General features: G+C 40.6%; 1 protein-coding gene across 1 annotated transcript in view; it reads left to right on the forward strand.

Moving 5' to 3' along the window:
• Positions 1-25,344, forward strand: part of LOC102297110 (XK-related protein 7) — a 104,325-nt gene that overhangs the window by 66,105 nt on the left and 12,876 nt on the right. Inside the window, exon 2 of the mRNA XM_005931100.3 lies at positions 22,493-22,692. Coding sequence (XP_005931162.1) covers positions 22,493-22,692 — 200 coding nt within the window. The remainder of the gene's footprint in view (positions 1-22,492; positions 22,693-25,344) is intronic.

Below are 25,344 nucleotides of genomic sequence, written 5' to 3' on the forward strand. Positions count from 1 at the left end.
CACACACACACACACACACACACACACACACACACACACACACTTTCTCTCTCCTGACACACACAGCTCAGTTGAATGGCTATGTGGGACAGCAGCTTGGGGATAGACAACTGATTCACTTTGAGTGGCACATGGATATTTATAGCACGTGTGTGTGACAGTAGGTGATTGGTGCTGACTCCATAATGGCTGTAAATTTGCTGTATGCTGGTGGATGTGTGTGCGTGCCTGTCTTTATAATCCTGTAATGCTGTGCCACTAAACGTACCTGTGTGTGTTTGAGTCTGTGTTTTTGTGTGTGAGAGAAAAACAGCCAGGTGGTCCGCAGTGAGCATGCTCAAAAGTCACCGTTTGTTTCTGCGGCGTCTCATTTCCCCGTGTAACCATGGCAGCGGTGTGGTGGGAAAAGCTGTATTGGACAGCAAGTCTTAGGCACCACACACACACGCAGGTCTGTGTCACCTTCAGATAAACTGCTGCAACCAGCAGTTTATTTTATGCTAAGCTAATGTTTCAATATAGCTTAATACGGACCACAACTGGATGGCATAATTATTTGTTAAATGTATACAACTTATTCTAATGGTCACTGAAGAAAAGAAAAGAAAGAGAAAGTATCCCCTCATCCTCAGGATACCCAAGAGTATTATTGCTGTTCTGTCATGTAACGCTTCCGTCAGACAGATATGTGTTTGCTGTCTTTGGGCATCAGTGCTTTGATGCTCCGGCTCCCTCAGTACTGGACTGTTTCTAAACAGCAATGATGACCAATTACACCAAAACTGATTGAGGTGCCTAGGTTGACTTGAAGAATTATCCCAGTCACCCTTTTGGTCACTTAGTATGACCACATTGCCAAACAGAAATTTGATGTTGTGGACAAGATGAGAGAGTGATTTAATAAACCGAAACAGCAGTTTGGTCAGTTTGCCAGATTGTTAACCCAGACGTCTCTCTCTTCAGCCATGTCCTCCAGCTCTTCTGGAGGTGGGATCACCATAGCTTTTCCAAGCTACTCAAGAGATGTAATCTCTTCAGCATATCTTTGATCTGCTCCAGAGTCTCCTCGCAGATGGACACCCCCAAAATATCTGATCCTAGGAGACGTCCAGGAGTCATCGTAGTCAGATGCCCGAACCATTTCAAATTATTCCTTGTGATGTGGAGAAGTATCGGCTCTATTTTCTCCTGTACGACTGAGGTCGTTGCCCTATCTCAAAGGGAAAACCCTTGGAGGAAGCAGGTTGCAACAGGTCATGGCCTTAGGTGAGGGTAGGAATGTAGATCAGTCCCTTTCACACTCAGCTCTCTCTTCACCACAGCAGAGCAATACTACAACATTGGCAGCACTGTCTTTGCTGCGCCGATGTCCCAGTATTCTCTCATCTGCCCTGAGTTAAGTAAGAGGTCGTCATTAGATGAACCACATCTTCTGCAACAAGCAGATAACTTTACACCCTCTGCCCGTTGGCAGCACATTGTTATTCTATCCATCAAAGTTAAGAACAGAACCGGTGACAAAGGGCTGCTCTGCTGGTCCAGCCAGCACCGACAGGGAACAAGGCTGACTTATTGCCGGTAATGCAAATCAAACTCTCACCAGGCCTGAACAAAATCCCAATGAGAGCAGAAACACCATACTACCAAAGCACTCCCCACAGGACAAACCAAGTCTACAAAACCCATGTAGTCTGTGTTTGCATGATAGATGTTGCACGATTAACCAGTATTAATAACAAACATTGCTTATGTAATCAATAACCTAACTGTTTATATCAAGAAGATTTACCAATGCAACAAGCTGACATCTCAGACACGAGGCCTGATGAAATGTCTGTTGCACTGCAGTAAAAGAAAACAATGCATTGCTCTTAGGTGCCTGTACGCTATCTGTCGGCGCTGGACTGACAGTAAAATTAGCCAATTTGTCACTCTTTGTGAAACAGAACATTAGACTCAACAACCTCAAAAGCTTTTTAATCATTTCAGAATACACTTCCACCATGGCCTAAGGAATTTATTGTTTTCACCAACTGACAAAAGTGTTGTTTGCTGTTTGAAACATTTAGTGTCTTTGAAAACTTCAACTATAGCTGCTGAATATGTCTGAGTACCGCCAACATTCATCAAAGGGATGGAAATCAAATCTATTATCGATTCCTTATCGAGTCTCTAACTGATTCTCATCGATTCTCACTGACTCCGCTTTGAGAGTCACAATCATCGCCCGGCAGCATATCAAAAACATTACATTTGTGACCACAGCATGCAAATCAATTGCATGCTGTGGTCAAATGTTTGTGCATGTTGAAGGCATTTACCCTCTTTTTCGGTGATCAGTGTCACATTACTGTTTTTGTGTAATGACTGTATTACATATATTACACAGAACACTTTTGTTAAAAGTAATACAGTACTTTGCTTAAGTACTCCCAGTAGAAAATAACGCACTATACTACCAGTTACATTACTGTCATGTTACTTTGTCGAACAGCAGAAACACACTGTATCATAATTACTAGCTAACGGCATAAATCTCAGGCTACAGTTCTACGCAGCAACACAAATCTCTATCTTAATGAGGACACACATATGATCTTTCTCTTAGTATTTAGGTATGAACACAAAGTCCACAACACAAAGAAAAAATGAAAACCAGCACAAAGAGACTTTAAAGTGATCGCCATGGTGATTTTGAACAGGCAAAAATGGAGGCTGCAGCTTGACTGCTCATCAGTTTGTTACCTGTTGAAGTTCAGGGTCTGGCTGCTGGGCGGGGGTCGGCATTCACTTGCTTTTATTATCACTTGGCTAGCTTAGCATTAGCGTGCTGTCTGGCTAGCTTAGCATTAGCATGCAATTGCTTCCAAAGAGCTGTAGTTGTGTTAGCGGCATCATGCAGCTGTTTCTGTTCTGGATGCAGTTTCCACTTCACCGTTGTTTTGTAAAATAACAACAAAAGAAATGTCCATTTCCACACACCACTATTTTCCCCTAACACACAACCTAAAACCAGCTGACTGTAGAACAAGTGCAAGTGGAACCCATAAGCAGGATCGATAGGCAAGCAGACTAACAATTCCAAGAAACGGGACCACTAGATTCCCATCGCTACACACCAGAAATGATTCGGTGGCAGGATGCATCATGTTCCTTAAATATCCTGATGTCCTGTTATTTGGCTTCACCGCTAACTCGGATTATCTGTAACTATTTTTTTTCAGTCAGTAAGATGCCAGAAGAGCACAAAACATATCCATGTCTCAATCACTTGATCCTCATTTTGTGTCCCACCTTTCCCTGTCTGCCTCTGTTTTCTGTGTTTGTTAAAAATTTAAATCAAAAAGGCATCATTTAGACTGTCTGACGTGAGAATCAAGTGTTGTTGTGTTCATTAAGTAGAGTCCCACCCCGACAAAGGCAAAGACACATTAGATGCATTATGCAATAGACTTGCCGTCCATTCCATTTCTTGTAATGAGGTAGTCCAATCTGATCATATCCTTGATGTATTGTGCTCTAATTTACTTCACAGTCACACGGTAACATTCAATATTGCACCTCTAATTGGATCTGTTCCCGCTGCTGCTCCCTCCCCCCTCCATCCTTTCACCTTCTGGTTCACCTGTTTCTTTTAGATTGCAGCGTAAGTATGTACAAATCACTTTTACTGCTGGGATGCCTTATATAAGGTGAAAATAAATTGATTAGTAGTCTAGAATTTGTTTTATACTGACTGTTTTTTAATCACTACAGAAGAATTTAGCAAAAGTTGCAATGAGGTTGATGAGTTGGATGTTTGAAAATACATTTCTTCAAGCAATGAAGCAAAAGCAGTTTGATCTTTGCTTGGTTAATTTTTCTTAGAGCTACATTATTTGATCTTTTTCTATGTTTCTGCAACAACTGCACACATCATATGTTCAATAACACTAACAGTCTACTAACAGCATACCTGTATGATCGCTATCATTTTGTAATTAGAAAACAAAGAGAAGATTGGCCACCTCAGGAGCATGAATTTGTGAAGTTCTTCATAAATAACTGATTTCAGCTTTCATTACATTTTTTTTAAATCTTTTTATTTACACCTCCTTAAAATGAATATAATGAATTCTTCCCCCCATTCCTGCTGTTTTCATATAGTGAAAAAATATTCACAATCAGATTTTAGAAAAACAGACTGAATTGAAAAGAAATCTCAGAAATCTTCAAAATCTCAGTGACCTGCAGCAGGAAGTGAACCCTCAACTCGAGCCGTAGTACTGCCTTGCTCCGCTCAGCGGGTTTCAGGAGAAGGCTGGATGGGATTAACAGGAGTGGGATTAATTTAAACTGTGGAAAACTGGGAATGATTGTTGAATTTTTTGGGGAGGAGATCGAGGGGGCTGACCCTCGGTAGCAGGAGGCTGGGCAGAATCGCCACTTTCTGCTGTGATTAAACGTTCTGAGAATAACGACCTTCAAAATTTGTGGAGACGCTACAAAGAGCAGGAGGAGGGGAAAGGGGTAGTGCCTTGCTCCACTACCGCCATGTATCAGAATTAGAAAAGTAAAGAAAATCACGAAGAACATACAGAAATAAATAACGAGCGAAAGAAATAACAGAGAGGCATGAAAACAAAGAAAAACGATTTTTGATAATTGGATTCATTTAGTTTCTCATGTTTATCCTTATTTATTTATTCATGATTGCCAATAACTGTTTAAACATGTGGCGATGCTCAAACTAGAAGCTGGAGGAAACGTTTCTCTGACGACTTTTTTGGCCCTGGTTAAAAAGCTCAGCAGCTATTAGATTCATTTTACCGACTTTTACATCTGAGTTTGGGTCTCTCCAATGCCACCAGCGGGTCAAGGTTGTCAAACATCTAAAGAGCTACTTCATGAATTGGAGAACCATTTTTTTCACAGACAACAATAGTTCCAACAAAGTGTTTTCTCATTTCCATGGCGATGCTTTGAGGTTTCCTTTAGCGTCAAGTTTAGCGGGTTTGTGTCGCAGCACTTTTGTAAAGGATTTCCGTGACATTTACTCACATAAAGCTCACAATCTTCTCTCCCTGGTTTTTGTTCTAGCGTCATAATATTTTATGTGCATTTAGATTTTGCATTCTTTTGCTATTTGATGATGTCTGAATACTACGTTCACATTTTGATCCACAAAGCACTGCAAGGACTAAAACAGAGCATTTTAAGCATTAAAAAAACCATTGCTGCAGTACTATCAGTACTATGAATTCTTTTTGCTACGAGTAAAAAATTATAATGGCAGTTTTTATTCACTTTTTACTGTTTGCCGGAACTGTGTGTTGCCTGAAAAATGGCATTTTGTCAAAATGATACGAAGAGAATGGCGTGGGAAATGTTGTAAGACCAGGTTTCTCATGCAGGGCGAACATTCAGGAGACTCGGTTCTTTCACGCAGGAACACTAATGTTCCTTGACGACATGGTCCATTAGATCAGAGTATAGGACGGAAACTTTGACAGAATATTAAAATCATTTTTAAAATTCTGATTTTGTTGGTTGAACACATGCTTGGTTTGTTTGGCTCCACGCTGAGCTGACCATGGGGGGGTCAAGCTCTTCACATCAGTAGGGATATTTTAAATAGCCAGTGTTTGCTTGTCTTGTCACTCTGCTACACCCTTGTAACACCATCACATCCAATATGTTGACATGGATGTGCATTGCTGTCAACTTGAAATTTCACTGTTGTCAGATGGATACAAATCCTCTCCTCCGCCTGTTCGCAGCAATCATGACTACACCTCACTGCACTTAAAATACTGCAGTAAAGTTGAGGCTCTAAAACAGTTTACACCTCACTGATAACATCACCTTTATGCCGTGAAATCACTGCACGCTTACACACACTATACAGATTATATAAAGGATGCGTTTTTAGAGAAAAATACCCCAATATTTGTTATACAACTGTTATTTCAAGATCATTCTCAAATAATTTTATTCAATTTGATTATTATATCACCAAATCTCAACAGCAGTTGCATAAAAGATGCTATATATTGTGCACCCTATAATAATGCATAGCTGTGGTAGACTTGCTACATGACAAGTGGTTCATCAGTCGAGAGTCTAAGATTTTTGTTTACTTACTGTGGTTAGCAAACAGTTTCTACGTGCATTACTGCAAGCAAGCTAAATAACAACATCACATAGTTTCATGTGCCAGTAATAAAATTACATTTTAAGACATTAAATAGTTAAACTATATTTTTTAATGTAATATTCAAAAGATAATCTGTTTGTTTGTGTATGCGTGGAGGCAGCAGCGTCAAGCAGTTAAAACAATACAACATCATTTCACCCGTTTTGTTGGACAATGTGGGCTAGCTTCCGAGCTGGGCATTAAGATTATAAACAGTGTCAAATGTAGACGTGGCCACTGTGATGTCACCTGTTAGTTAGTAAAACCCTGTTTTTGAAGCCTAAAGCGGTGCATTTTAAAAGCAGACATGAAGATAGTTGGATGGATCCAACTTAGAAGTCAAAGACACCTCATCCTCACTGGCTAATGACTTGTGATTGACAGTCCTTAGCAAATAATCCCTTTGGCTCAAATTATGACCATAATTACAAAAAAAGATGTACTCTTCTATTTACTATGACCTGAAACTAGAGTTTAATCTACAGAAGTGTTTACTGAGGTCACAGAGCAAAACTTTCAATATAACCAGAACCTGACAGTGAATGCAGGTTTAAGGTACTTCTGCATTGGCTTGAATTTTAAGACCGAAAGCTTAAATGTCCATCTTCTATATACAGTCTTTGGCTGAGATTGACACTGCAACATGAGAAGTTGCTGATCTTCATCGCCTTTCCCCTGTTTTTTCACGTCAAGGACTATTGAAAATCAGGCTCGCCTTCAAAGAGAGTAAATCTTTGATTTTGACATCCTGACGTTGTTATGTGCTTCCAATGGGAACAATCTAATTCGCTGCAGCAGCTTTTAATTTGACACAGATCCACTCTATTAGAGTAGAAGCAATGTCAGACTGAAGATGGAAATGGAGTGTAACAAGCTGACAATTCTGTCTGATATCAGACTGTGATATTTCCGTAATAGCTGTATAGCTGAGTCATCCACTTCCACACTTGTTGCCATTTTTGTCTCCTTGAAGTAGGAAGATGACGTCTTTGGCTTTTTAATCCCGCCTACAAAGACTCCATTGGCTCGTTTATTTTATCTATCAGGGGGGTGGCTGTCAATTAGCACCACACCAGACCTGTTTGAATCACATTCAGAGGTTCGACGAACAGATGGAAAGAAGAGGAGAGCAGGGAGGAATTAAGGATTCAGTGGAGGGAAAAGAAAACAACAAAGAAGGAAAACAGAAAGAATTAAGGATTTGACTCTCAGCATCCATCTCTCTTTCGCTGTTCCATTATTATTTATTTCTCCCTCTGGGAAATAAATATCTTTCCTTCTCCTTCATCCACCCATCCATCCTGCACTCCCTATCTCTCTCTTTCTATCTGATTGTTCCATAAACAGTGATTGATCAGCAGCGGCAGCAGCTCACCTATCATCTCCTCCTCCATCCCTCTTTTCTTCTCTCCCTTCATTACCTTTTCTTCTCTCCCTTCATTACCTTTTCTTCACGTCATAAATCTCCACACCTGTCCTCCCCTCCTCTCCCTGCTGCTCCTCTTCACCTCTTCTCACCTCCTCACCTTTTCTTGGTGCCCCTTTTCTCGCTGGTTCCCTCTCTCAAGGCTTTTTCGTTTATCGTGTTATTTCTGCAGTTTTTCCAGGTATCCTTTTACTTTTGTTTTCTTGCATTACCCTTTTTTTTTTAGCCTTGGTTGGTTTCACCCTGTGGCTTTTCTTTTTCTCCTCTATTTCCTTTTTTGTTTGGTTTGCTTTTATTTTCCAGTCTCCCCTTATCTTCTTGATTGTTCATTCTTTTTTTTTTTTGCCTAAAATATCAAATTATTCCTGTTTTTCTTAGGATTTTATGTTTCTCATTCCTCTGCTCTTCCCCTTCCTTTCCTTCTATCACCTCCTCCTCCAGTATGGGTTTTATTTCCTTTGTCTTTTCCTTTCCCACCTTTCTTTCCTCCTCATTAACCTTTTCCTATTACTTTCCCCTATAACCTGTATATCTGCCTTTCCTCTCCTCCTCCTCGTTTTCCCCTTGAAGTCATTTCACAGCAGAATGACATCTTTGAATTTTGCAACTCCTGAGTGACGGATGCACGAGTGAGAGAGCGAGAGCGAGGAAGGCAGAGCAGCGGAGAGATAAAAGATCAAGCTCGAGCCCTTGAGTTAAATGATAACATCATCCGCTTCACACACACAATTCCCAATTAAACACTTCAGTGCTCGGCATGATCGTATCTGATCAGCAGCTTGGCAGATTTGGCAGCAGCGATCAATGCTCGCTCACCTCCGTTATGCACACGCACGCATGTAAATACACACATGTGCAGAGCATGCATTCACACACACACAGACATCATGTCCTGTCGAGCTGTGTCATTCTCTGCATGTCTCTTTCACTTTATCCTTCTTCCCATGATCTTTGCATGCTTTTGCATTTTTCTGTCACTCACATAATCTCACACGGCATTCTTCTCCCTCATTTTGTCTCATTTTTCTTCATCTTCTGCTCCTTTTCCTCCTTTTTCCTTTCTCTTCCCTCCTTATACTCGCCCATAATCTCACATGCTCTCCTCTCTGGGCTGGGTTTCTCAGTCTCACTGTGGCAGTCTAAGTAGGTCGGTGTTGACAGCTGAGCTCTACACAGACAGAGAGGAGACATTATTTCTGCTCTGTGTGGGCCTCTATACAATCACTCACTCACTGTTTATGGCTCAGCCTCATATCTCCTGTATGGCCACACTAAAACCAGAGAGTGACATGAACTGGGTAACAGATCCATGCTTTGGAGTTTCCCTCGGCACCAGTTCAGTGTGAACTCTGCAGCTCTTGACACATGCAAAATTTTGCTGGGACCCACCAGCATTTGTCAGGGGATGTGTGGAGTTGCATTTATTTGTCACCTACAGTGTGGACCACGCAAAAAATTAAACGCTCGGCTTTAATTTGGAGGTTTGAACAGAATTATAATATTAACTGTTTTTATAAACGGTTCTGTTTTTATGGAACTAAATCAGGGAAAAAATCACGTAATAATAATTAAGAAATGCTTATGTTAACTAGTTTGCTGTTTTTAATCTACATCGGGAAGCATTTGATTACATTTGAGCCTCTACTTTAGAGTTCATCCTATTTCTGCCTTCATCAGTAAACACTAGTGAACCAATGGCACTGGAAACCACATGTGACAACATTGTGAAATTATGAAACAAAGCAGCTTGTATACCACCAAGAATCATTCCACAATCAAAGTGGACTTTTCTTCATTCTGATGCTCGGTTTGATCATCATGACCGTGTCTGCATGACTAAATGCAGTTGCTGCCGTGTAAGTTGCTGATTTGAGCGAATGAGCAATTGAACAGGTGTAGCTAGCAAAGTGTCCAGTGAGCGTATAATGATGTATCAGCTGCCTGGAGAGTGATCTTCACTTGGCCAGAAGCTTTTCTTCTTCACCACTGAAAAGATCCCGCAATCATCAACCACTGTTCTCCTCCGTGGACCTCTAGGCCTTTTTAGGTCAAAGTCACCCCCATTTTTTTTCTTTGACTGCGTCAACATGTTAATTAATCTGGTCCTAATGTCTTCTCTTATCACTCTGATGGATTTGTTTGGTTTCTGAAACCCAGTACTAGCTGTCTAGAGGGAGGAAGCAGAAGGAAGCCTGAAATAACAAAAAGATGGCTAAAGACATAGAGCTGACTGCTGAACAGAGGACAGGCGAAGACTGAGGCAGAGCTGAAAGACAGGAAATAAAAGTGACACAGAACCCAAAATGAGGAAGCACCGAAGGAACTGCAGTAAACACACACGAAAGAAGAAAGTCAAAATAGTAACTGTGGTTTAATACAAACCTGAAATTCTAAACTAATAGAAGAACAGGAAAACAATCTAAACTGGTACTTTAAGCTCCAAAGAAACTAAACAATGACCAAAATTAAAACAATGCAAAAAGAACTAATGAATTACTAGAACGACAGTGAAATAAAAACAAAAACAAAAACTAGTTACACAAAAACTCAAATTCAGAAATAACAAACTGCAAACGCTAGAAAAACAGAATAAATCTTCCAAAAAAAAAAAAAAAAGATCCTTTTTACTTGTAACACGTGCCGTGGTGTTACATCTACAGCATCCACATGCAAAAGCTACTCTTAAACTCAAGTGTCAACTTCATGCTTTTTAGCAGCTTAGTCAAATAATAAGTAACAGCCAACTAACACAAACCTTTAAGATGAGTTAATTGTTCATTCAGACTTGAGACCTTCAAAATAAGATGCAGTGTATGAAATAATCCAAATGGATGACATTTTATTTAAATCTGTACTTAAAGCTTCTATTAATCATACGAAGGTTGAGGTTTAATATGTTGTGAGAGAATATTAGTGGAGACGACAAGAAAAATAAAATGAAATACACCTTTATTCTTCTTGGTTCCATTCGGTCTTTAAGTGTGACGTCATTAGCCGTTTCCGGGTGTAAACTCCGCTTCAGGTCCCAAAGTCAAACGAACACTGCGGCATCACTGAGAGTTAAAAACTGTCTAAATTCTCTCATCTTTCATAAAATCATCAGCATTGCTGCTTTACCAGGTGTATCAATTAAGTTTAAAATCCAGGCATCCATGAAAACAGAATTTATGAAATTTAACAGAATTAGAAGTTAGCAGGAAGTTAACTCGCTAGTTTTCACCTAAACATGATATATCATGCTCTGACTGACAGAATTCTGAAAAAATTAAAACCCACAGCTCTGCTATCACTTCCCACATAAATGAAGACAGAAAACTAAACAGCAGTGATATTTGTAGGGTTACTGAAGTTGGGCTAGCTGGTGTATAATGATGTGCTAAGTGGTGGCTAGCTACACAGCTATGGTTAGCATAATATAAACACATTAGCAAACAGAAGCTTTAGGATGAACGCAAACTTTTTTCCACTAAACGGACCAAACTTCAGTCAGGACAACAACTGAGATAATCCATCCACAATACGAAGTTAGTAATTATTTTCTGCTGAATGAGCTGGGCTGTAGTTACACCGTAAGGTTTTAAAAACTGAGCTTTAAAATGAAAAGTGATAATAAAAACCGAGAGAGGCCGACAGTGATCACTTCCTTTTTTTTAGGGGCTTGTTCTGATTAAATAGAACAAGATACAACGCATTAAAACACGTTAAAACCTCAACAGCCTTAATACACGAAGAGTAGTTTGGACCCGGAAGCAGAGTTCATACGTCATCATTTAAAGACTGGATTGGAATTAAAAGGGTTCATTGGCTAATGAAATGCATTTGATTAGCTGCTCACCAGTCAGCGTGAGTACCTGTTTAAAAGCAGAAGTTTTGACAGTTTGCTGCTGTGGAGCATTCAGAGGCGTAAACACATCAAGGAGGAAGCATATCAGCGATCAGCTTTCTTGTTGCTCTGTTTCCATCTATGAAGAGTTTTCAGGCCATTAAAGTCCATCATTCTACAGTGAGAAAGTGTTCAAGACATCTCAACAAATTTACCCCAAGGTCAGACCGTGCAAGGCTCAAAGAAATTGCAAAAAAACCCTCCCCAAAACCCCATAGCTACATCTTAGACTCTACAGGCCTCAGTTAGCATGTTAAATGTTAAAGGCCTTGACAGTACAATTATAGAAACATTGAACGAGTATTGTTTGGTTGGAAAGGCTGCCAAAGAAAGCCAATTATCTCTAAACAGAACACGGCAGCATGGCTTCACCTTGCAAAGTTGCATCTGAATAAACTCCATTCAGTTTTATTTTTATAGCGCCAAATCACGACAACTGACGCCTCAGGGCATTTTATATTGTAAAGTAAAGAGCCTACGATAAGATAACACCAACAATCAGATGCACTTGGCGACAGTGGGAAGGAAAAACTCTCTTATAACAGCACAAGCACATAAAGCACAAGATGTTTGGAACAATGTCCTTCAGACAGATAAGACCAAGATGGAGATGCTTGGCCATAATGTACAGCATCCAAACCACACGAATCAGCACACCTCATGTTTACCTCATGCTAACTGTCATCACCGTGAAGGAGGGGTGACTATTTGGGCTTACACGGCTGGGGCACCTTGCAGTCATCGAGTCAACCATGAACTCCTCTGTGTACCGATCTACAACAGATGAGCTGAAACCAAGGCGTTGCAATGATCTTAAGAGAGCTGTGCAAAAACCCACAAGCATCAATTAGCTAAAGCAACACTGGAAAGAACAGTGGGCCTCCACATTGTAAGAGACTGATAAAGTCTTTTAGAAAACAGTTACTTGAAGTTATTGCTGCTAAAGGTAGTTCTAAAAGCTACTGAATCATAGGGTGTAATTAGTTTTTCACAGGACTATATAGAGCTCTGTGAAAGAGCCGAATTCTGCAGCTCCTAAATGGCCACTCAAGGTCTAAATCTGCAGCATTTCCTGACCTAACCTGACTCAACAATCACTCTTCTATCAACACGTGTGCATGGGAAGAGAAGTGAAGCATAAATACACAAAATAAAGTGCTTAGTGTGACCAGGAGGGATGATTACAGCAAGTAAAACTCACATCATTGTTTGTATGAATCCATTGCTTCTCTAAAGAACTGGATTTTAATGAATTAGCTAGCACCAGTATTCATTTTTAAAGACCACAGGATTATGACGTTTGTGAATTTGTTGTGCTTTTCATGTGCGTCACAGCCACAAATATAAATGGATTTCACATTTGATGAAACATTGAATATTAAATTGATCTTTCTTGAGTGTTAATAAAGTTTAACCAGTAAATCAGTTAGTTTTTATCATATATACTAGTTTGGATATCTCAGTGTGCGTGAATGCAGCATGTTTGTAGTGTAAATGTGCCTGCATGGTGTTATGGTATGTGTTGTTCGTGTGTATGCAGTGTACATATATGTCTGTCACCGTGTGTGTGCTGCAGAGTGGAGCAGAGCCCAGGGCTGTCCTGCCTCTATTCAATGTGTTTAATTTTGAGCTTTTTGACAGCTGCATTATTCACAGACTAGCAGCAGGCTGACTGTTCTAACCTCCATCCACCCACTGCAGGGGGCTTTTCATCTCTGCTGGGGGGGAAACTGCTCATGCTCTGCCACGACGCTGTCACAGTAACGTATGCCTGTGTGGCTCCATATCACCGCTGCATTTTTTAAAAATTCAATACTCCAAAACTGCTTTGTGTAGCAGTTTATGAAAACAAACAAACTGCAAATGACAAAGCGAGGCTGCAAACGCACCCCAGTTTCACTACTTCAGATGCTGCAAATTTGTCTAATTTATATGTGTCAGGCTGCTTTGTTGCTACCATCACGAAACATTATGTGATCCATCCATGTATCCTTTTTAGATCAGTGGCTTTGAGCCTGCAGTAATGTGCTAATACTCCACTACTGTCCCAAAGCTGTGCTGAGGGCCTGCACTTAAACATATAAAAGATCACAAAAACTGATAGATAAACGTCGACTTGCAGGTTATTTTGAACAGAATTCATCTGACCGTCCTGGTTTACGCCTCCTGGCCATTATTTTGAGTTTTTAACTAAAAATACGCCATAATTTAAGAAGTGTTTGTTTAAATCTACTCTTACCTTGTGCTAAGCATGCTCAACAATTTAACATACTAGTGTCAGTTTGGTGCAGCTCTGTGCTTTGAGCTAATGACATCTTGCTTAAACAAAACTGAGCTGAAATACAGCAAAGACTTCAGCTCAAAGTTTGAAAAAGCAGATCCAGAGACTAGAATCTTCTTTAAACCCCCCCGAACAAACACTTTACAGGTAGTGTCGATACATTTCACAGTCTGTAGCATGTTGTTTTCCATTACCTACCATCAAGCACCACAAGGAAAACATATTTATATTTGTGGCGATTACCTAAGAATACATTCTTATACTGTAACAACAAAGCAGCTGCATCCCACATTTCTACAAACGAGTCAAAGCCCAAAGAGGCCCGTGTTAAAAATGCCTAGCTCTCTGACATAGATTAACTTTACAACTTGGCACAAGAACTTCCTGTTTTGTTCTCTAAAACAAGCTGCTTCTACCGCACATCCAAGGCCAATTCAGAAATACCAGCTAACCTGACTTCAGTGCTCTTGGACTGTGGAAGGAAGCAAGTATATGTGGTGGAAACCCAAACAGACACACGTAGGACATGCTAGCCCCACACACAGGCTGATCTGGAATATTTTTAATGCATTTTCTTGACCAATAATATTAATTGCTGGGTCATTATTCATGCAAAGAGTGTCTGTTCTACTTTTTTCCAAGAAGGGAGATTATAATATTTATTTGAATATTACAGATGTCTGTGTGAAGTTATACTCTCTATTTATGCACCGTTCTTACCAAACTACCTAGATAGCTTAGCACTCCACCCTGCTGCTCATGTGTGGTCACTCCAAAAAGTCAACCAAGATAATACTTAACTCAGTGTTGTTGTTGTGTTTTTTTAAGGGAGTTCACGACCCAGTGGGTCATGTTATGCTAGCTACATCCGTTCTTTGTGTACAGTTTATACATATTATACATCCAGCATTTGTTGATAAGCATCATTTTTAACTTGGATTTTAGCTGTAGCTAATAAATGTTTAATTCACATTTATTCTCTCCTCCTCTTAGCTTTCTTTCCCGTCTATTTTGCTTAGGAAATTACACTAAATGGAAGTTCTCAGCCATGCTCTTAATCTTTGAATTCATGTGGTCGCAATGGCACAGGTGCATAAACTCAAGCATGTAACCATGACAACCTGCCTTTACATTTGTGAAACACAGGGTGATTCTAAAGAGCTCAGTGAACTTGAGCATGCTCCTGTAATAAGATGCCATCGTTGCAGGAAGTCGGTATGTTCCTCGCTCAAATGCAAGTTGTATTATTACAAAGTAAAAGCGTGCAGGAACGACAGCAACTCGCCTGACGCATACACTGCATAAAAATCACCAACCTTCAGATTTCCTGGGGCATTGTTACACGTTTTGCCGTGATACTGGGCTGCCTAGAGCGTCTCCAATTAGTGACCATCAAGTCTGCACTGCAGCTGGTTGACTGGTATATCAGAGCTTTTCACCTGCCGCTGCCAAAGATGATACGATGGAAGCAGTGAGGGTGAGCCAAAACAGTAAAGTTACAAAGCAGACCGCTTAGCAATGAGATGAAGCACCTTATAAAACCCGTGAGAGTGAAGCAGAGCTGCAGCGTCATAACTCTCTGCAGGTTTATCACCACGACTGACCTCTTTCACATTTGATACGCTATATGAAAGAATTACTTAGCTTACTTAAGATGATACTATACAGCTCAAAAAAGCGTAAAAGTGTGAGAATACAAATATTTTTTACATGTTATTTTTTTTACAGGTTAGCAGCTCGAACACATCGTAAAACTTTAGACCTATCTTCAAGTTTGAAGACACATTCTGAGGGAACGAGGTCAAACCAAACCCTCGAACCTCCCGTCAGCTGGACACAACCTTCCAAACCAATGTGACCCAGCCAATCAGACACGAGAACCAGCACCGTGTGTATCAGAAGAGGCATTTGATCATGCAGTGTGTGTGTGTGTGTGTTGAGAGGCAATAAATGTCACTGATTGCTGGCGTGATAATGGGCAGGTTGAGAATCACTTCAGACAAGTGATGAAGATTAAAGAGCTCTCTCTCTCTCTGCCTCCTTTTAACAGCTGAAAGATTTGCAGGATGTACAGAAATTTGCTGCTGTGTGTGTGTGTGTGTGTGTGTGTGTGTGTGTGTGTGTGAGAGCTAATAGATCAGCCGCTCGTTAAAAGCCTGGTCCTGGTACCAATTTATCGCTGTGTAGACTGACAAAGGGGAGGGTCAGAAGTTGAGTCCAGTCTTTGATCGACTGCAGGAGCGAGTTATTAGTAAACCTTTCATTCTGTCGTTCCTGCGCACTGCTTTTTCTCTTTTATGGATAATTTAGAGTGATGGCTTGACTAACACTTATGTCACTGTAGCCGGCATGTAGACTTATGCCATCAGAAACAATACTAAGGTGTCATTAGTCTTGTAAACACTAGAATAACATTAATCATTAGAAAATGATTGAGTGATTGGAGATAACAGCCTCGTAGTGTCATTATTATTAGTGTAATTTGCTCTTTGAGGAAAACAAATCATTAATTACTACTAACTCTAATATCTGTTTCCTGTTTCTAGCTTCGAAATGTGTCCTGAATGTGCATCTGCTGATCAATTTCAAGTCAATGAGGCGTAATGATGAGAAATTCGTGGCATGAGAACTGACGAGGTGACAGTTATTAGAATAATGTTTATAATTACAAAAACAGAAATGTTCACGACTCTCTGACAGCGTGATGCACGAGCCACGTGTCAGGGTAAGGTCGGATCACATTCTCCATCAAAACCACAGGTGGTTATAACTGCCATCGCTTTTTTCTGGTTTCAGACTTTGCATCAGATTTAGGAGCTTGCTCCCATTTAACCACAGCAGCACCAGTGAACTCCATCCTTGGGTGTTCAGATGATAAGTGCCGGCTTGCAGGTCATCCAAAAGCTGTTGGGTGGCGTTTTAAGGTTTTAACACAGCTATTTCTTTATGGTTTTTGAAGCTACAATCATGTATTGTATATTAAAGCTGGGCATGACATCATCCCTTGATTTAGCTTTGAATTTAACAACATGCACTAAAAACGTGACCTCATTTGGATGAACGTGGTTATGGATAGCAAGCTTCAACTGTAAAGTCTATGGAAGCATCACATAAACACAGACAGCTGCTAATTGTTGCCAAGAAACATAGAAATAATTCATTTGCTTTATATTACTGCTCAACATCCCCTGAGATCACAGCAGTGAACTTGCCAGTTACCTATATAAGATTAAAAGTTGCATTTACACGTCCCCATATTTGCATTTTATGATGACTCTCCTCTTCTTTTGTGTAACAAACTAAAAGTGACCTGTTAAAAGTTACAGACTGCTCTGTGTGAACTGAAGTCAAGCATTTGTTGTGCAGGTGCTCATGAAAAAGCACCTATCTGCACATCATGCAGCTATTGAAGAACTTATGTAACACGAAAACATTACATTTCTGAAATGTGCAGCTCTCACCGTATTAGCAGCACAGGAACTTGTGGTGGTAGACTGTACATAAAAGATGGATGCATCTTCCCGGTCCAAAAAGTGAAGCTGGTGTTGAAATGCCTTACACCTGCATTCCTTGTAATGGCCAGCAGGCACTGGCTACTGTAACAGCCAAACAACCAATGAGAAACTTGCTCTGTGACCTCAGTGGACACTTTCTTGGTCTCGGTATCTGTTTGGGGTTATATTAAAGACAACACAAGGTTCATTTTGTAAACAGTGCTCCCAATTAAAGGCACGAAGGAGGACATGCTCAGCAGCCGAATCCATCTTTTACAGTCTATGCTTCTAGTCTGCTTCCACTGCTAAATCTGATACTGCATTACTGCCTCTCATGTCACTGCTGGCAGCTGTGAGGAGTTTGTAGTGTAATATAAAAAAGAATGAAGAGTGAAAACATAACCCAATCCTGGATTGTTTGCCACAAGCATACACTTCAAGAAGCCCATTTTCTTGCGGTTCTTGCAGTTTCACTCGTCGACTTCTCGGCATTAGTTCAAGGTTTTATAACGTTATCAACCAGCTCCACTCATACAAACCTCAACAAACTCTCTCTACCCCTCAAGCGCCTCAATTCAGAAAAAGTCTTCAGCGGTGTGTGGTTCGTACACAGCTAGTCCACCAAATAATCAATTCACTTTTAAAATTCTGTTTATTTTTTAATCTTTTTATTGTTTTTACCGCTTAAAAAAAAGACTCCAGGAGGACAAACTTTGAATCCCTACTTTTCTTACTTTTCCAAATACTACATCATAATCTCAGTAATTTCCACCACATCCAGACGGGGCTGAACTAATGTTAAAAGTGCACCGTTAAATTGCAAATCTTATCCTCTGTCTCCTTGTGGGCTGCTGATCTCTGCGCTTCACTCCTTGACCTGTAATATTAATTTAAAAATGATTTAAATGAAGTGAGTATAACAGTTTAATTTCTCTGTGTGTAAGCTTCCCTCTAAGGGTTCATTCTTGGTTCAGCATTACACTTAGCAGCATTTCTCTTACACCACACACACACACACAAGCTCAGGGTCTCCAACTGAGGAAGAGGAGAGGCTACTAGGGAGGAGAGGAGAGCAGTAACAGAGATGAAGGGGAGGAGGAGGAGAGGATTCATATAGATTTGATAGATTGGAAGCTTGAGGCCGAGAGAACACCTGAGGGAAGAGCAAAATAAATTGGATGGAGAGAGAGAGCGAGAGTGAGCAAGAGAGGTAGGGAAAGAAATGGGAGAGAAAGACAATAGCTGCATGAAATTGGATTGAGAGAGAAACAAAATGAGAGATAACAAGCAGAGGACAGAAGGCAGAAAGAGAGACAGGAAAGAAAATCTGGAAAAGGGTAGAGGATGAAAGAGACGAGGACGAAGCAGGAAAGAGGGAACGTGGAAAAACAGTTTTTAAAGGAAAGAAAGTAAACACGACAGAAAATAGAATATTATTTATTGTCACTTCACAGGTATGATGACATTTGCATGGTTTCTGTCATATAGAAATGAATAGAGATGTAAATAAAAATATATATATGTGAATTAATAAAGCATTATGAACTGACTGATCCACCAAGTGTGACTTTAAGAAAAGCAAGAAACTGAATAAATTTAAGAATTAAATCTAAAAGAAAAAAAGGTGTGAAAGACAAACAGAGATTTAGAGGTGAAGGAGAGCGAGAGGGAGAGACAGAGAGACATAGAGAGTGAATAAAGAAATGCCGGCAGTGCTTGGCCAGCAAATTATTTGCAGAGCTACAGATTTCCAGGCTGCCTTGTATCTTTCTAACACTGACCTGAACTCACCTGTGTGTGTGTGTGTGTGTGTGTGTGTGTGTGTGTGTGTGTGTGTGTGTGTGTTGTGTGTGTGTGTGTGTGTGTGTGTGTGTGTGTGTGTGTGTGTGGAGTGGTGTGTGTGTGTGTGTGTTGTGTTTCTAAGGGGGCTTGTGTGTTGAGGTGTGTCGACCACGTACACATGTGCATCCGTGCTTGTCTGTGCTAGGCAGGCTTGAACATCACCACATATGCTGACGTGTGCGTGTGCGTGTGTTTGCATGTGCATACACTCCCAGGTTATTTTTACCCTTCCATTTAAAATCTGCTTGGGGATGCAGAAGCACAGGAAGTGAGTGTCGTCTCACTTTTCCTCCAAGCGAGCTTCGGTTCTCCTCCACGTCCCGTCTGCTTGTTGTACTACTACCACTGTCTGCCATCCTCTTCTCCCATGATGCATCAGGCCTGCCTCCTATATACAGAGACAGAGATGAAATGTATGTACACCCAAAAACCATTTAAAGAAAATTCACTTGTATCTGTAGCCGATGATGACTCATCTCACACCAGAAAAATTAGGTGAAAACCACAAACTGTAGCTTAAGGAAAATATATTTCATACAAATATACAGATTATTTTGTTTTCAGCTCTGATGATTATGAATATGTTGGATGATTAGGACAGCGGCCAAGTTTCCTCTGAGTGCAGATTTCTAACACAGTGAGCAACATGAATGTTTCAGATGTCACATTTTTGTGTTTAGGTGAAAACAGATGTTTAAAGCGATTCTTGCGAAAGTAATTTTTGCTTTTTGCCTTATTTATTTAAATAATGACATCAGCCTTTTACGAAGGGTTCATTGTAGACTCTACAAACATTCACTGCAGAAGTCTAAGTCAGGCCTTTGATTGGGCTATTTCAGCTACTTTAACAGGCCACAGTTGCTGTACGCCTGCAAACCACTTTGCAACCCACCTACCAGCTCATGGTATGCGTGTGATTTAACTAGTGTTGTGTCCACCGTCAGTCATGTTTCTCTCCTGTTTTAATGAGGAGATCTTGCAGTTGCCACACCACAGAGCTGTACACCTGGATATAAATGACTACAGGTGGTATAACAATACTGAAACTACAGTTTAAAATCATTGTAGTGCCTCCCGTCTGTTTTCCATAAAGTTAGCCTGTTTTTTTCTTTGCTAATACATCATCACTTTAACACAGACTTTATTTTGCACCACAGGTAAAAAAAATATCAGATTTCATATCGTCACTTGTCACTAAATAAAAATAATACTGCTCACCTGTATAGACCATTTGAACCATTGTAACCAAAACTGTCACTGATGGCAAACAAACAACAGCAGGACGTCAGAGCAGAGCAGTGACAGCTGAGGATGAAGATGTTTTCCTCTGAGGTGCTTTTGTCCTCTCGGGAGAGCGGCACGTTGAGGTTTCATGTAATTCAGCCTTTATCCCTGCTGTACGCTACAGTCTGCTTCTCACTGTGTTCATGCACAGAGCTGGAAATCAGATTATTCACATTTGCTAGAGACGCCAAAATAAGTGGGAAATAAAATGTTTACATCAAGTGATAAAATCTATTGTGAAATCTTTTTATTTCTTATTCTCAACAGGAGAAAGTCTTTATTTTACAGGATTTACTGGAACTTTTCTTTTTAACACTTTATTTTTATTGGTAGTTTGGTTTTGTTTTGTTTTTTAACAAAACACTCAGACCCTTAATAAGTACAGAGTATCTAGGCTAGCAGAGACGCATTAAAAAAAAAGATACATCCATTTAAGGTACAATCAAATCAAATAGGTGAATTACAGCAATGATAAATTTGGTACTAGAATTTATAATAGTTTTCCATTCAGGTAAAGGTCCCATTTTTTCCAGTACTTCTCAAATTTATCAGCAGCAAGTCTTAATGAAAAAGTCAGTTTCTCCATTGTGTAAATTTCCTTGATAACGCCTGTCCAGTCCAAAAATGACGGTGGATCCACGTTTAGCCATTTGCGAGTTATGGCTTTCTTTGCACCAGCCAATAGTATTATAAAAGATATTTGTCAGATTTCCTCACTCCTTGGGGCAAATCACATGGATAAAACACAGTGAAATCAGGGGCCAAGTTCAAGCCCATCATGGTATTGATTTCTGTTATAGCTTCTAGGATTAACTGGAAATTTTTTGCTGTTGAGCTTTTGAAATCTATTCTTTTTTATACTCTGATGGGAACAGAGCCAAATATAACCAGGGCCAGTGTGTTTGTGTGTTAGCAGAATCCCAACGAGGTCACGTCTGCCTCTAATACTCTTACGTATTTCACTTGTTGACCTCTGACGGAAGCTCTTGAGTTTGTTCACCTGATGTCATTTATGAGAAAATTCTTCTATTTTCTTCTACTAATCTACTTCTGGGTCACTCTGCTGCAGTGTCTGTGTGGCATTCAACTTAGCCAAGAGACATAACTTCTCCTGGGTTTGCCCCGGGGTCTCCTCCCATGCCTGAAACACCTCACCTAGACGCCCCCAGAAGGCATCCTAATCATATGCTGGAACCGGCTCAGTTCCTTTTGAGAGCAGAGGAGCAATGGCTCTACTTTGAGCCCCTCCTGCAGGCCAGACCTGCTGACTCTGTCTCTGAGAGTGAGCTCAGACAATTTTATAGCCGCTGTTTGTATCTACACTCATTTTCTTTTCGGTCACCACCCATGGCTGTCGGTGGGGGTCAGAAGGATGCTTCAGATTCACTGCAGACAAATTCCCCAAACCGTCTCTCAATCTCTTGCTCCACACTTGTGAACACGACTACCAGATTTTTGAACGCCTTCAGCTGAGGCGCCAGCTCATCCCCAGCTGCGAACAAGCAGTCCACCTTTTTCTGGCTGAGAGCCACAAACCCAGACTAGGAAGCTTACACTCTCATCCCCGATGACTTTTCAGTCAGCTGCAAATGCCCCAGTTCAAGCTCGAGGTCACTGCTGGATGAAGCCAGTGCACAGCAGAGCAGAAGAACAGTGTGTGACTTCTAATTCTAGTCAGTAGAAATCTGACTTGCTCTGATAACATATCTCAGAGACGCAGGAATAATAAGGAAATATCATATGTGGAGATCCCAGTCTGTATCTGGTGCTAGAAAACCCCTCGTGTGATTTTAGAAAGGATGCCAAGCACGGCCCTTTTCAGTAAAGAGGCCACTTTTTTCGAAGCTTAAGAATAGTTTCACTTTCATCAGTTTATCCAGTTTTCATCAGTCATTTTTTCCCAGTTTTTCCCAAACATTTTCCAGTCTTGCTTGGTGAAAATGTCATGTATGTTCATCCATAAAGCCCAAACTTTTACTTTGTCTCTGCAGTTTTTAAAGTTATTATTGGTTTATTTTTGGGTTGACTTTCACGTTGTAACTAAAAACAAAGGCTGATGTTTAATGGGATAAATCACCGCCCTTAAACCTCTTTCTCTCACCCTCAGATACATCCACGCCCTCTACCTGGGTGCCAAGAGCCGCTGGAACAGCAACGGGCCCCGCCGCCAGTTCCACTGGAGGCTGATGTTTGAGAGCGCTGACATCACCATGCTCCGCCTCCTGGAGGCCTTCCTGAAGTCGGCTCCACAGCTTGTTCTGCAGCTGAGCATCATGGTCCATGAAAGCGGTGTTCTGCCTCTGCAAGGTGACGCATTCAGCCGTCTTCTCCTTTTTCAAAGATTTTTAAAATTCTTCTTCTTAGAATGAATGATATACAGCTTTATTTTACTTTTTTTAGCCATCATTACCAGTGGCTATCATAAGACAAGGCAAAGTTTTCTGCTGAGATTGGGCAAACAGCACTATTGCTGCAAAGACCAAGACGTGTCATAGACGAAGAAGCAGAGGGTCAATGTTAAAGCAGGAAATCAGTCTATAAACTTACTTGATTTGAGCTAAGAAATAAGAACCAAACAGTAATAAAGCAAACTTATTCTGTGTGTGTGAACGTGTGAGTGTGTGATATCACTAGGAGAATCTATGCTTTATTCATGCACCTCTTACAAGAAGCAGATTGGCCTTTGATGAATAAAACAAAACAGTCTCTCTCCCCCGCTCTGTGTGTGTGTGTGTGTGTGTGTGTGTGTGTGTGTGTGTGTGTGTGTGTGTGTGTGTGTGTGTTCACTTCAGTACTTTTCACACTCCGTGTTCACACACACCTGGCGGGCACCAGCAGCAGCAGAAGACAAGTGTCAGAAACATATTTAAATAGCACAAAACACACAGCTGACTCATAAAACCCACAACGCACACATGTAGTCTGCAGAATCAAAAAAAACTAACTTCCTGCATTTGAATATCTTTAAAGTTCACCTTTACTCTCCTGCTACGACTCTGTGTTCAGTTACAGACGAGTGGAGGGCAAACATCTGTGCGAGGCGCAGCCGTGGCTGCAGTGGACGCAGGGCGCACCGACTGTGCTCAGCGTAGCAGCGATATCGACGTGCATGGCTGCAGTGACAACACAGAGTCTGCGTCTCTGCAGGAAACGTAGCACATCTGCTTTGACATTCATTAGAAGACGACTTACGGCCCTTTGAGAGTGCAACACTGTGTTATTTTAATATTTCATGTTAAAGAAACAAAAATGTTTAAATCCAAATCCCCGTACAGTCAAAGATCAGTAATATAATCCAGTCTTCTAATGCAGGTTGTGTGAATATCACAGTTTAGATTGTTATGCTTAACTGGTGAGCTCACAGATTACACTCGTTCAGAAAATCACAATGAAGTCATCAGTTAATAAGAAATGGCATATTTAACAAAATAAAATCCCGTGATTTGTTCTGTAAAGTTAAAAAAAGTGGATCGAGTGCAGAAAGTAGTTATTAGGAAAAAAACTGTATTTTAATAACAGCTAAAATAATAAAAACTGCTGAACAGTGATGGCATAAAAACATGAAACTACATCAAAATAATAATAAGCACCGGAGCTGATCAGACTAGAGACACAAAGACACGATGTGCACCAGAAGATAAAGCCTCATCACAATAAAATATTCAAGTGATTAACAAGTACCTCAATTTACTACTTAAGTACTCTTCCTGAGTAAATATACCTGATTGCAGTACAATTTAGCCTTTGAAAGCATGTTTTTATAGGGAACCTATTGTGTGCAGTAGCTACAGTAGCTTTGCATAAGTCACTACATAATAATCAGTCATAAAAGGCTGATGGGGTGTTGTTGTCATCCCCCCAGGCAGGATGCCAGGCAGGCGGTGTGGACACTGAAGTGTGTGAATGCAGTTACTCGAGAATCAGGCGATGTAGGATTTTCAAATTCTTAAAATAGGAGCATCTAATAAAAGTCTCACAAGTTTTAATCCCGGTGACCTTGACCATGTAAGACGGCACCTTTCCTGCAAATCACCCTGCATTCTGAAATTTTTACCATAGGTGTGTGACCTAGGAAGCTGAGGGGCTCTCATTAAACGAGCTGTGGTAGCTCACATCTTCCTCTCTTTAAGACAACTTTCTTCTGATTGGCTGCCCCCTAAAAAAAAGAGGTGAGTGGGCGTGGCTTCTGTGCTCACAGCCAGAGCTGTGCTCACTGAGACGACCGTATTAGGTTTAACCACTCTTTATGACATCATTCATATTAAGGATGAGGAAGAACTGTGAAAAAACAAACCTTTTGGCTCTCAGGCATTATTCATACACACGCCTGCGTTATTTGTGGGTTTATTTAGGTTTATTATGAGAGCTTTAACATTTTGAGCAGTATGTGTGAAAAAACTGGGAAATGTATAATAGATGCTTTTTAACCTCGAACCGTCCTTTGTGTCCCTCCTTACCAAACATCCTTTATCTCATAGTCTAAAAGCGAAACTCCTCTCAGAGATAAACATGTCCGAGCTCTCACACACAAATATCCCTGTCTACTTTGACCTACCATCTGTTAAAAAGCATTCATGTTTTTTAATGTGGGCACTCATACATACGCTCCTGCAGTGCCGGCAGTACTGAAGAGCTGAGAAGATTCACCATCATTGCACTATCATTATCCATTATCATTTTATCTGTCACACGAATCGAGTGTCGGTGTAGCCAATTAATCATTCAAGTCATCTGTTAAGGACAAATCCCAAACATTGGCTGGTCCCAGTTCCTCCAAATGCTGAGCTTTCCAAGCGTAACAAACTGCATCTGTCACTGTTTAGTCATAATTCCCTTTGTTTTGGGTTCATTTATTGCAAGGATGTTTTGGTGTATTTTCTCAAGCTATGCTTCAGGATAGTTGCTGCGTTGCTAACCTGATTTATAAATTTGGTTGTGATTTATCAGCTACAGTAATGG

Source organism: Haplochromis burtoni, unplaced genomic scaffold (assembly GCF_018398535.1).
Source record: "Haplochromis burtoni strain Fernald_Lab_line unplaced genomic scaffold, NCSU_Asbu1 Contig_138, whole genome shotgun sequence".
Classification (NCBI taxonomy): domain Eukaryota; kingdom Metazoa; phylum Chordata; class Actinopteri; order Cichliformes; family Cichlidae; genus Haplochromis; species Haplochromis burtoni.